At 39.0% G+C, this 14,192-nt stretch overlaps 2 protein-coding genes across 4 annotated transcripts in view; one reads left to right on the forward strand and one right to left on the reverse strand.

Annotated features, from left to right (window-relative positions):
* The window catches only part of LOC136254694 (uncharacterized), an 86,496-nt gene that overhangs the window by 7,895 nt on the left and 64,409 nt on the right, over window positions 1-14,192 (forward strand). For all 3 annotated transcript variants that reach the window (XM_066047422.1, XM_066047423.1, XM_066047424.1), the window contains exons 2-4: window positions 4,552-4,619; window positions 8,542-9,048; window positions 9,107-9,298. In XM_066047422.1, the coding sequence (XP_065903494.1) occupies window positions 4,568-4,619; window positions 8,542-9,048; window positions 9,107-9,298 (751 nt within the window). In that variant the 5' untranslated portion in view covers window positions 4,552-4,567. The remainder of the gene's footprint in view (window positions 1-4,551; window positions 4,620-8,541; window positions 9,049-9,106; window positions 9,299-14,192) is intronic.
* Window positions 358-2,742, reverse strand: LOC136253764 (E3 SUMO-protein ligase KIAA1586-like). The gene has a single exon (XM_066046423.1). It carries the CDS (start codon window positions 2,740-2,742, stop codon window positions 358-360), a length of 2,385 nt encoding a protein of 794 aa, XP_065902495.1.

Genomic DNA, 14,192 nt, shown 5'->3' on the forward strand with positions numbered 1-14,192 from the left:
CAGTTAGAATTGATAGGCCATAATTTTGAATGTGAAGGAAATGCCTTGTGATACCTTACAGTGTGCAAAGCACACTCCATGAGCCTTGTAGGGAGGTCTGGGGACATGCCCTCGCCAGAAAATTTTAAAGAATAGGTTGTACAGATATGCTATTTTAGTATATTTTAACTGTAAATAATTTATGCACATACATAGATAACATGTTCTATTTATTTCCAATTGTTTTCAATAATTTTTAAGCAACATTTTTATTTGATGTACATTATGTAATAAACCATGCTTAAAAACACTTTTGTTGTTGATTAATTTAATGCAATGAATTACTATTAAAAATGTATAAGAAGTGTAGATGTACAGTCAGTCACCATCAGATGATATGTCCGAGTCATCACTGGAACAAAACCACCGGTCCCATTCATCAAGGGTGAGTTTTTGTGTTTCACTATCTTCATCGGATTCTAGTTCATCTACAGTAGTGGAGGATGACCCTGCAGTCTGTTCTCTTGACTTGTACTTCTTCCTGGCACTCTGTTGAGGTCTTCGTGTACACTCGCTTAGCCACAATTCAATTGCACTGTCAGCTGAAAATTCTGCTAATGTGGGCCCTTCAATGTATAATTCCAAAAGGTCATTCAGTGTGGATGTTTGGAGACTGTTTCTTTTGGTGCTTTTAAGGTATTTCAAACTTGAAAAGATTTGTTCGACTCTTGCATTAGAGAAAGGTAAGCTAAAAAGTAGCTTGCACAGCATCAAAACATTTGGCCACTTTGCTGAATCTGGACAAACAAACAGATTGTACCACACCTTGCGATAGTCAGTACTCTCTATTCCTAGGTAAGACCTGGCATACACCAAAGCATCCTCTATTTCATCTTGCATGGACAGAACGCTGACATCTGTTGCCTCCAGTGGATCTCTAAAGCATGAACATAACAACTCAATGCTATCTTTAACATCCTGCAGTGAAGCATCCTCATCATCAGTAGAGTCAATAGTTGGCCTCTTTACCCAGCTCTGTGTGTCTAAAAAGGCTATTGTTGCCCTCAACACACCAGTGTCTGACCACTCTAGTCTTTCCTGAATGGCTTTGTACAACCTGTCTAGGTCACCCAGAGCTTGCTTCTTGCAATATTCTAATGTGGCAACTGTGTAACTTTTAAGAGTTGCTCCTTGGTAACTGACACTACTTCCCTCACTGACAACCCTGTCTTGTACCAATTTGACAGTGGGCCACTCTGATGGGTCCTTTTTTCTTAATGATCTCAATGAGTTCACTGTCTTAAGAATTTGCTTGAGGCCGTCTACAATATCACAGTCTAATTTCTGCAAGCATAAACTAAGTATTGCTGGCCCCTTAAGAACCTCAACAAACATAGCACTTCCAAGCAAAAACTTTGCATGTGACCACTTCAGCAAGTATCCCTTTAGGCGAGCCCTGTCTTGAGATTTAAGTGAAGCATCTTCACATAGGGTAGCTAGGTGAGAAAGGTAGGCACCAAATTGATCAATGATCCTTTGTAGAGCTTTTCGTTTGTGGTTTAGCCACCGAGAACCTTGTGCACGTACTGGTAGACAGCCATTCTCCTTAAAATCAAATACCTCTTTAAGATCTTCAACAATAGATTTTAATTCCCGAACCTTTTTAGGGGATTTCTCATACAAATAATATAGCCTTAGTAACATTTCTTCAATTCCTTTAAACAGTGAGCTAACAAAACCATTCTTGGATGCTAGTTCCAAACGATGAGCAAAACACCAGCTCCAGTAAATCCATGGTAAACTACGGCATAGATTTGCCTTGATGCTTGAATGTTGGGCAATATTTACTGACGCCCCATCAGTTCCTCCTCCTACTAAGATTGGGTTACATGCTAAGACGTTTGCTTGATCACATATATTCTCGATCCCCAATGTGTTTGAAAGTATTTCTCCCAGGCACTTCAGCAAGCCATCAGTATCTGTCTTGCATACTGTACCAACTGACAAGAACCTGGCACAAGACTTGATCTCTCTACGGTGGTCATCTTGCTGACAGTACAATAACACTACAGCTTCATCTTCAACTTTTGAAACATCGGTGGTACCATCCATTAGAAAGCTAAAGTAAGAGACTTTCTCCTTCAAGAACTCCATAAACGATGATCGTTGTGATGCAGCAATGAAGTGAGTGAAGCTTTTGCAGGATACATCATTATTATAGGTAGTACCCATATCAACTGCATGCCTACTTTCTAGTTGGTACAAAGGAGAGTACTTAGCAAACGGAATTCCTTCTTTAGCCATGGTGAAAGACAAATCAAACTTGCGTCTTAGACGCTCGCGTGATTGGGCATCTAGCTTCATTAACAATCGTACAATGGGTGCAACAGACGTCAGCGGCTCGCCACTATCCTTCGCTTGGCCGATCTTCAAATAATTCATGGCGGCAGAATGCTGGCAACACGTCGCATGATCGACCACGTTACTTGTTCTATGGTTCGTGGAACCTTCTATCCATACCCGAGAAAAGTTTCGCTGGCCTGTGATCTTCCTTTCGTATCGTCGGCAGATTTCACACCAAAGAGCTGCCACGGTGGATTTATCATTCTTCTCCGTATCGCACCGAAGCCAAGTAAGCGTCTGGTAATCAGCGTTGTACTGCTTCTGCCACTTTTCAAAAGTTCCGTGGGCGATTTGTCGCTTCTTCCGCTTCCCTTTATCCACTAAACCGCTAGCTGTTGCCGCACGTTTTTGAGCGGCCATTATTGACCGGTAAAACTTTATTATGAGCGGTCATGTGATGCGTATGTCCGGATATTGACCGGTGACCGACCGTTATATTGAGCTCTGTATTTACATAATAAAAATTATGTCCATATTAAATACTGCAAACATTTCAATAGCAAATTAGCACTTGTTTGCCTTATCATAAGGTAAATCTGTGTGAAAATTTCCAGAAACAATAAAATGAAGCACTTTCCTATTTTGAATGGATACCTATAGCAGGCCCTCAGTCTTGCTCTTAACATAACCATAAGGTTTTAATAATTACCTAAATCATCCAGTCTTGTATAGTGCCAAATTCTCTTCAAACAACCACCTGCTCCATTACCATTTTGACTTGCATTTTGAAAATCCCAGGCACATGATGGTAGGTTGGTTACTCCCTCCCACTTGTAGTGCAGGTTACTTACTGTAAAACATTAGCTAATTAAAAGGAATAACTGAGTCACAGCAATTGCACAATGCACAAACAGGTAGGGTAGATTGTAGTATCTTGCACTTCTGTCGCATGATGATAGGTTGGTTACTCCCTCCCACTTGTAGTGCAGGTTACTTTACAAGTGACTAATCTTTTTTTGTTCACCATCTCCCTGAGTGCCTAGCTGATAAAGTTGATAAGGAGTGGAAATCATAGAAACTTCACACATACAATATTCAGTAGAAGACAAGGCCTGCAAGAGCTGTTTAATTACCAGAAGCTATTAGGCTAAAAAGTAGTCTGGCGCTGCCCACCCCTTTGCAGAAATTAAAGATCTGACGAAATACAGATACAATATATCAGACAGAGTATGTAACTGGTGATTACACCAGATAATTGCACCAGATAATTGCACCCCAATTCAAACAAAAGCTTTGTATTGCCAAGGCAATTTGTGTGTTAACGTCATTGGCACTGACTACCGCCGATTTTTGCATTAGGAATGATTTAATATTTGTATTTAACCAGACCCTTCATTTTTGCAAGGGATGGGTGGCACCAGACTAACAAAAAGGTGCAGTTCCAGAAGGTCTGAAACATAACCAACTCCATTAGCAGGCAACCTTGATTCTTGCTGAGCATAATCTTATCATACTTGGTGGTCAAAACAAGGGAATTGCCATAGATCAGGAGATTGTAACAAGAAAGCAGGATGATTATCCATACAAGGTATAAAAAGGGTGCAACTAGGGTAAAAATTAAGGTTGTTAAATCAGAGGTGGCAGCCAAGAAATGATTGCAATTCTTATTATAACAGTGCGTGTAGCCATTGTTAAAATTGATTGAATTATCATCATTGCCACCATGATTTTGGTCAAGGAGGTGATCACCTGAAGTGCCAATTCAATCCCATACTATATATATTGCTATTTAGTATTATTGGCTAAGCAGAGATTAAATTATATAACCGTAAATTAGATGATATCCTTTTTATGTGCTTTCTTTTGTGAATGTTGTTTAACCTTTTCACTTTTCCAGTGATTTATATAATATTTATTGATAGACATATATTGCAGTACTTGTAATAATTCTGTAATTATATTAATTTATAGATGCTTTGTACCATATGCTATATGTGCATACAAAAAAAAACATGTGCTGTTTATATGCGTAACAAGAATCCATATCACATATCACACATTGGAGAGAAAGAGAGGAAAATGGTCATAAAGTCAGGGTAGGAGAATGTAAACTGGGCATGCACATTAAATTCTGTTTATATACTACTGCTTGTGTGTGTGTGTGTTTACATACGTACGTACTTCACACTGTATGTCATGTATATCAATTTCTTGTGTGTGATTGTATAGGTCATATTTTGTAATCATGAAAATATTTTTTGCTTACTTCTTGATGCTACTATGTTTTAAACTTTCAGGTAAGCAAGTACATACAGTATGTATTAAAATTTGAGTGTGTGTGTATGTATGTATGTATGTATGTATATATACATGTAATGTTCATTTACCTAATTGTTAAAGCATAAAAGTGTTTAAGGTTACTACTTATTAGCAGTTCACAATAGTGTCAGTGTTTATAATTATTGAGATTAAATATTGCTTTAGTTAATTTTTTGTGTATTTACTTGCTTCACTGCAGTTATTTTGGCTGCCACCTTATATTTTTAATCAGGTGCTTGAATCGTTTTCTGGAGTTATAGGTTCATGTATCTCTGCCTTCGTTCACATGAGCTACAACTTTCAAGCTAAATTTATGCTTTATTTTGAATGAGTTCTATTGGGGGACTGCAATAAGTAATTGTACAGTATAATACAGCCTTCCTATTATTAAACAGTTTTCATTGTATATATGGGGTACTGGTGATCTGTGACTGAAAACATTTAATCAGGACTTTCCTATGTGCTGTGTGATATAATTAGGTGCTTGGTATTTAACAAACAACATAACATCATAGTTATTCATTTTTAAAAGCTGTATACCATCTTACGTACATCATCTAAATATTGTATACACCATTATGCAATTAGCTACAGCATATTAAAGCTCACATCTGTGTGAAAGGTTAATACAGGGTTTGCTTAGCTTTCAATTCTTATATATTAGCTGCTTTTACCATCTAATGAGTTTGCTCCTGTGGATGCGTACGGATAAACATAGATAGGTAGGTACACAAAGCAAAACAAAGCCTACAGCAGCCTTGCGCAACACAGCTATTGCCATGCACTGGGACACTTGTCACCAACTCATGTATCACAAGATGAAATGTATCTCTTGCAATGCTTAGCAGTAAAGAAATCAGGCTTGTAGCATTTAACATAGTAGAGTATGTTTGGCTAAAGCATTGGTCACTCGGACTCTTGAGCCTTATGCAAGCAAATCCTCCTGGTAACCCACAGGAGGATTGTTCATGCAGATTTCATGTAGAGAGGCTATGGAACCTGAAGTTTGCAAAAAGGTTAAACAAAACAAGGACAGTTGGGCATTTGCTTCCCCAGTAAACACCAGGTACCCATTGATGTTTCAGCTGAGTGGGCTGCTTCTTTAGGCCACCAGTTCTCCAACATACATACAGCTGGATAGACTGGAGCAATGCCATGTGAGTAAAATTCTTGCTCAAGGAAAGAACAACACCACGCAAATTGGTATAATGGGCATCAAAGCTGGAACCTTTGGATTACCAGGCCAATGCTCAATATAGCCACTTGGCTACCTAGGTACACACACACACACACACTCACATAACAAAACAAAAGCAAATACTTTGGCTGCTGCTGGTGCAGTCACACCTACCCAATGAATCAGCACTGGGACACCTGTGCACTACTCAGGTGATAGGAGTCAGCACAAACAAATCCTCCTGGAGTAGGACTAGTGGCCTGCAGGAAGCTTTGCTATGTCTCACAGTACCCATTGATGTTACAGCTGGATAGACTGCCTCCTCAGTTGGCAACAGGCAACCAGGTACTCATTTTAACAGTTGGGTAGACTGGAGCAATGTGAGTAAAGTTTCTTGCTCAAAGAAACAACAAAACCACCAAATGGCATAACTAGGAATCAAACCTGGGACCTTTTGATTTCCAGGACAACGCTCTAGCCACTTTTCTATGCTGCCTCTCACACACACACATGCACGCGTGCACGCATGCACACACACACACACACACAAAGCCTGCAGCAAAGCCTACAGCAGCCGTGCAAGGTACCTCTATTAATGCCCAGCACTGGGATGCCTGTGCACCACTCAGGCACTTGAGCTTTGTGCAGGAAAATTCTCCTGGGGCAGGGCTAGTAACCTGCAGGAGGACTGCCCAGGTTTGACAGAGTGAGGTTGCAGACCTGAAAGTTCCACAACGACCCCAACACTACTAAGCGATACAAGGACAGTCGGGCTTTTGCTTCCCCAGTAAACACCAGGTACCCATTGATGTTACAGCTGAGTGGGCTGTTTCCCCAGATGACACCAGGCCACCAGGTCCCCATTTAAACAGTTGGGTAGACTGGAGCAATGTGAGTAAAGTTTCTTGTTCAAGAAAACAACAACACCAAATTGGCATAACTGAGAATTAAACCTGGATCCTCTCGATTACCAGGCCGATGCTCTAGTCACTTGGCTATGCTGCCTCACACACACACACACACACACACACACACACATGCGCGCGTGACACGCTCACGCATACATACACATTTTACAAAAACAATTTCAGTAAACCAGGCACATGCTCACAGCCAGTCGTGGGTGCACACCTGGATTAAACATAATATCATTGCTCCTCTTAATATTATGGTGTCAAATGTACTGCCAAGATAGAAAGTTGGAAACACTGGAAACAGAAACTGGAAACAGAAACTGGGAACAGAATATGGAAATAAAAAGCAGAAACAGTATCTATATAAATTAATATATGTATGCTGGATAAATACCCTTACGTAGTGGCTATTTCTTAAACACCTCTGTACAAAACCACCTCTTTACAAAGACCATAATGGATACAGCCCTGTATGTCAAGTATAATTAAGTCTCAGACACGTACTTCATGACCTCATTAATAAGACCACCCCTTAATAGTGACCACGGCAATTAAGTATGTCCCAACCATAACTAAGGTGTACTTAACTACCTCATTAATAAGACCACCATATTAAAATGACTATGTCAAGTACTGTAATTCCCAAACCTAAGGTGTATTTCATGACCTCATTACTAAGGTCACCTCATTATAGTGACAATGTCAAGTAGGACCAAAATATACCTAAGGTGTAATTCTTGACCTAACCTAATTATAGTCACACTATGTCAAGTATATAGGCTGCAAAATTTTATCGTCTATATACTACTTTATGACCCCATAGAAAGTTCAGTGCCATCTTACATAACTTTAGTCTACACTTTACTCAAGTTATCAGACTGTATCTGTACAAATCATTTAGTTGCTAACAGAATGCATAATACAAAATGTAGTAGTTAAAGGAGTTTGTCCATGCAAGTGAAGTTTGGAAATACTGTATTAATAGTAGGGATTGTGGAGGTTTGGGCTTTCTTGCCCAAAACTATCACCCAAAATCCAGTTTCACTTCCTTCACAACACCTTGGAAGTATTGATTAGGCACAACCAAGCGCCAAAGTGCCTTCAGAGTGACCTCAAAATCTTTTAACAAGTTTCTATGAAATTTATATCCTATTTACCTAATCCTTAAACCTGCAGCTGTTTTATAAAACGCAAGCACTGCAAATGCATAATCCAGTAAACTGGATCGTATGCATGCCTTGTAAAACTAAAGTCTATAACACAAAACTGTTAAACCTATCTAAAAACAATACACACCATCTTACTCACCGTTAAATTTTGATTTGAATGGTCTCATACTTTGTTGGGTCTGTCCAACCCAGAGATACTCGCTTCACTTTGAAAGAGTTAAAGAACTATCCCTCCGTCTTCCTTCTTGACATAACAATGTACAAAAGGCCATAACTAGGCCGTACTTTGTTTTATCGCCTTTTGCTTGGTGTCATAGTACTCCTCACGTGATGGTGATTCAGTTGATATATAGATATCACGTGATATCATCATTGTCAGACAAACACAATGACGATACAAATGTGGAGGGACGCAAAATGATTCAGCACGTCGTAGTGGGTGGGTTATTTTTTTGTATGCTAAAAGTTTATATACAGGCAGATAGCTTACTCTTTGCCAAGTAATAAAATCTGTTTTTCGAAGTGATCAGATGAACGCTTTGTGAGCTATACTTGTTTGTAACCGCCTATGTAAATAACTTGAATTTTATGTGTAATTTTGAGCAACATCTAATTTTATTAATTTTGATATTGTTGTTAGGTAGCAAAAGTTGCTTTGAACATGTCACAGTACAACAAAAAGGAACTCGGAGATTGCTACAACGACTTCAAGTAATTGTTCCACGTGCTAATTTCACTTGTAATGGTAGAGTAACTGGTATAACTGCTAGCATGGACAGAGTATCTAGTGGTGGAACTAATCCTTATTTGGAAGTGTGGCATCAAGCAACACCTGGTGGTGATGTATTTGATAAAGTGGGTGAAGTTCATTTAGTAGAAAGTGAAGTAGTTGAAGAAGTTGATAAAAACAACGACACTTACTGGCTAGTAAATATAACTCTTAATGATGATGACAGAATTGAGTTTGAAACTGGAGATGTTATAGGATATTATCATCCACCTGACTCACGTTATAGAGTGTGGAATATTAGAACTATGGGATATACAGCTTATGCTAATGAATTCACTTTTGCGTTGAATACAACCGACGTAGCTACCCAGGATGCTACTGTGACTAACCTGCAACCACTGATACAGTTTACAATTGGTATGAGTACAGTTTTGCAACTACATTAGTGTATATATACATGTATATCATATATTAGACATCCGATGTGATATCCTATCAACACCATCCAATGGAGGAATGTTATGTAGTTCTGGTAGAGTAGGAGTGGGTTATGAGGGAGATACTTGTAATTTCACATGTAACACTGGTTATGAGCTAACTGGTAGTAACACTAGGACCTGTCAAAGTGATCAGAGTTGGAGTGGAAGTGAAACAAGCTGCAAAAAAGGTATTGACAATTTGATTCACTAGGGAAAATGTAAATTACTGGAGTTTGACATAATTATGACCTGGCCGGCTGTTGCTTTTTAAAATTCCATAAATTCTTTGTTAACATCTGGCTTTCCATCATTTCTGTCTTTTGTTTTCATGTCAATAGTAATTGCCAAACTATGTATTGTCCACCCTCTACTAGTGGTGGGCGATAGCAAAATTTCCACCAGACAGTCGATAGCAATGAAAATATCTCGATAATGATATGTGTCACAATAGTATCCAATGATAGACCAGTAGTTAGCTGCTTGTACTATTGAGAATTATGTTAACAAACTTGCTAATTTATACATTGTTTACACCTAATCATTGATCCTTTCTTGTGAAAAGGCAAGAATATGGTTCATGAATAGAACTACTTAGTAGTCATTTAGAAGTGTTACATCCATCACGATTGTGTAGAGGCTAAATATCATGATACGATTTGAAAATTAATATCACGATACTCAATATTTTTTACTATTGCCCATGCAGCTCTACCCTCTACCTTTGTACAAATTTCCATGATACTGTACTGGCCCAAGAAGCTGGCACACTGACCATTTGATTGAAACTATCATTAGTGAAATAATCAGGAACAAAAGCTATGTACATACGTAAATAAGTCCTTTGTCACATGTGAATACTAAAACAGGTTAAACCTGTATGGGCAAGGGTATGTATATGGGAAAAACAATAACAAAATTTTCACACATTTTTATATACTTCTACGAAACAAGACAACTTTTACTATGGAAATGCCCTCCACCTCCAGTAGTCTATTTTCTGAACTTGACCTCAGGCTTGCCCAAGATACCAATCCGACTTATTTTCTTTGCTTTCCTTTTTTAAAAATGCATGCTTACAAAAACTGCTATACTTTAGTCAAAGGCAAAACTTGTTATCAACTTTGGTGTGAAATTATATATATATAAACATTTGCAAAGTTAAAATACCAATTTATTGTCATGCCTATAGGATAAGTTAATCATATTAGCTCTAGCCTTTGTTGTTTGAAAGCAGTTTGTTAGAGTTATAGTGTGACAACCAAACATTGGTAAAAAGCACACGATCTAGATATGAGATTGATTATTTGCCATGCCTACAGGACAAACCACCTATGAGATTGAGGTGAAACTCAAATGTGAATAATCTACAGTATCTATCACAGCTTAAATTTTTTGTGGTTGCAAGTGAATCAAAGTAACTGGGCACAGTTCTTGGAACCAGTCAATTTGAAGTTGAAAACTACTCTAATAGAACATTCAGAAGAAGTTGAAGTTTATCAAACAGTCCTGTAGTACTGTTAATAAGTACGGATCCCCCCAAAAGTGAAGAGCACCGCCTAAAATTCCACCTTTAAAAACCATCCCAGAAACATCTTACATGAAGAAAATCACCTTGACAGAATTATAATTAGTCCATCTAACATCAAATAAACAAGAAAACAGTTACATGCGGCCTGATATAGAATTTTTTTTAAATCACCAAAACTTAAGATTTTGCCTGCCTGCCTGCCTGCCTGCCTGCCTGCCTGCCTGCCTGCCTGCCTGCCTGCCTGCCTGCCTGCCTGCCTGCCTGCCTGCCTGCCTGCCTGCCTGCCTGCCTGCCTGCCTGCCTGCCTCCCTGCCTGCCTGCCTGCCTGCCTGCCTGCCTGCCTGCCTGCCTGCCTGCCTACCAGCCTTCCTGCAGTCTGCCTGCCTGACCACAGTTGCAATGCTGGAGGCCAAACAATGCAATGCATGGCCACCATTTAAAACTCACCAGTGGCATGTGCCTTTTGGGTTTCAACGAGCGTGTGCCCCTGTGCCTTGCCTTTCCTTTTACGTATCTTCAATCAGGCTGGTTGTCTTCTTTGTAATGCAATGAGACCCTGCATATCAAGGCATTAATTTTCCATATCAACACTTTCCTTGAAAAGCATATTAAAGCACTTACACTCGGTATATACGTACCTGTAACTTCATGATAGGTTTGAGACAATGCCTTGTAATGATCTTGGTTGGTTAATAATGATCTCATACTTGATCATTATGACCACACACCTTGTTATTGGTCTAGCTGCATTCATAATGGCAGAGTAATGAAAATATGAAAAAATTAATAGTGACTTGCCCGCTGGTGGGTGAAGGCTACCTCAAGATACTCTAATACAGCAGTCATCTTAATAGAACAGTCACACAGTACCATACGGAGGGAAACTTTGGAGGGGGAAAAATTTGGCGAATCAAGCAAAATACCACTGTTGGCGAAATAAAATTTGGCGAATTATTAGCAAAGCGCGTGCTGTATTGAATTAATTAGATCACTACTTGCTGTGCCTGAAGCAAGAACTGGAGTGCCACGCCTCTCAGCGATTCGGCGCCTGGAGTCAGCTACTAACTAAAAGGTAATACTATATAGAAAGTAGATCTACACCCTCTGGAATAGTGAATATCGTACTTAACATGGTAGGACTCGCTATACTTGTCATGCCCGTTTCAAGTTGAAGTTTGAGGATACCACGTGTACAGTAACTAGCTACCTAGTGTGGTAGTCGAGGCAGGCTTGGCTCTAGCGTAATGCCTGGCCCACTATCCCTTGGTTGAGTAGAAAATTGATTAGTTTGAGGATTGGTTTGCTATTTTCTTCATCACCAAAATATTTGGATGGGGAAAATTTGGCGAATTCATGGTCAATCGCCAAATTCGCCAAATTTTAATGGTGCCAAAGTTTCCCTCTATACGGTATGCTATAACAAAAGAAACCAAACAAGCAGGTATGTTTTAAAATTATTTAAAAGTGAAGTAGAGACTCAAGCAATAAAAAGTAATGAAACAAGATATGAATGATGGTATTGTAGCATACGCAACTCGTTCGGAAAATCCCTATCATACTGTATGATAGGGATTTTCCAAACGAGTTACGTATGTATCATACTGTATAGTAGGAACCACAAAGGAGTAGACGTGGCCCACGAAATAACATTACCCAAAAATCATCCTCAATTTTCCCTGACGACGATGAGGCAGTATTGGTTTGGTAAAACTAAGCCTAAACAAGCCTTCAGATCGACCTGAAATGCTTTCAACAAGTTGCTATGGAGTTTTTTTTTAATTATTTAACAGAATTTTCTAATGACTGAATGAGTAAGTAAGTAACTGACTAATGCCTTCAGACAAGCTTAACTTGATAATGGCTAGGGCTACAGGCTTGATTTTTTCACTCTTTGACGTTGCTTCGGCCCAAGAGGTGCCTTTTGGCATACCGCAGTATGTGCAATGCATTCTTCATGGACTTACCAGTGTCCTCCTTTGTGTCCCATTCATTTTTGCTGACAGTGAAAAGTGTCGATTTGATGGTAGCACTTGATGGCTTTCCTTCGTAACGGAAATTGTCTGTATTTTTCATAGTGGCTATTTTGATTGTAGGGGTGCTTTTTAAACAGTCCTTGATTCATACTGCTGTTTAACAGGTTGAACATAGCTGACAATGAAGCATAATGGATACTTCACTTTTCAGATGATAACTGATGTAACTGGAGAGTGCGGCACCATTTCTTTCGGATTGCAGAGGTGCTTTTCAAACAGTTCTTGATCCGAAATGCTGTGTAATGGGTTGAACATATATGACAATGAAGCGTAAATGAACACTTCACTTTTCAGATGATAACTGATATAGCTGGGGTGTGCAGCACCATTTATTTTGCAGCATGCGTGGGTTCATCAGTCATGATAATTATTTACAAAAAAAGTTAACAAACAAGTACATAGAAAAACTTAGAATTATCAACTAGAGTAGGGACCATAGCACATCGATAAAAAGTACTGAAACAAGCTGGAGTAGTGCATGATATTAAATCACAGTAAAACAATAAGAAGTGTTATATCCCTACTGTGCATTTCCATAATGGTATCTTTAGCACAGTAGGGATGTAACACTTCTTATTGCTTTACTGTGATTTAATATCATGCACTACTCCAGTTTGTTTTAGTACTTTTTATCGATGTGCTATGGTCCCTACTCTAGTTGAAAATTCCAAATTTTTCTGTGTACTTGTTTGTTAACTTTTTTTGTAAATAATTATTATGACTGGTGAACCCATGCATACCACATCTGAAATGGCACCTCATGCTCCAATTATTGTCTGAAAAGTGAAGTATCCATTACACTTCGTTGTCAGCTATGTTCAACGTGTTACGCAGCATTTCGAATCAAGAACTGTTCAAAAAGCACCTCTGCAATTCATGCATACCACATCTGAAATGGCACCAAGTGCCCCAATTATCGTCTGAAAAGTGAAGTATCCATTACACTTCGTTGTCAGCTATGTTCAGCGTGTTATGCAGCATTTCGAATCAAGAACTCTTTGAAAAGCACCTCTGCTATCAAAATAACCACTATAAAAATACAGAGGGTTTCCATTACAAAAGGAACCCATCACGTGCTACCACCAATTCGACACTTTTCGCTGTCAGCAAAGATGAATGGGACACAAACAGGGACACTGGTAAGCCCATGAAGAATGCACTGTACGTACTGCGGTATGCCAAAAGGTACCTGTCGGGCTGAAGCAACATCGAACAGTGAAAAAATCAAGCCCGTAGCCTTAATCGTTATCGAGTTATGCTTGTCTGAAGGCATCAGTCAGTTACTTAGTTACTTAGTCAGTCAATAGAAAATTCCATTAAACAATTTTTTTTTAAATTCCGCAGCAACTTGTTGAAAGTGTTTCGGGTCAATCTGAAAACTTGTTTGGGCTTAGTTTTACCTAACCAATACTGCCTCATTGTCGTCAGGGAAATTGAAGATGGTTTTTGGGTGATGTTATCCCGTGGGCACGCCTACTTCTTTGTGGTCCCTACAGTACTATTGTACTGCATGATAGCAAA

This window comes from Dysidea avara, chromosome 4, assembly GCF_963678975.1.
Source record: "Dysidea avara chromosome 4, odDysAvar1.4, whole genome shotgun sequence".
Classification (NCBI taxonomy): domain Eukaryota; kingdom Metazoa; phylum Porifera; class Demospongiae; order Dictyoceratida; family Dysideidae; genus Dysidea; species Dysidea avara.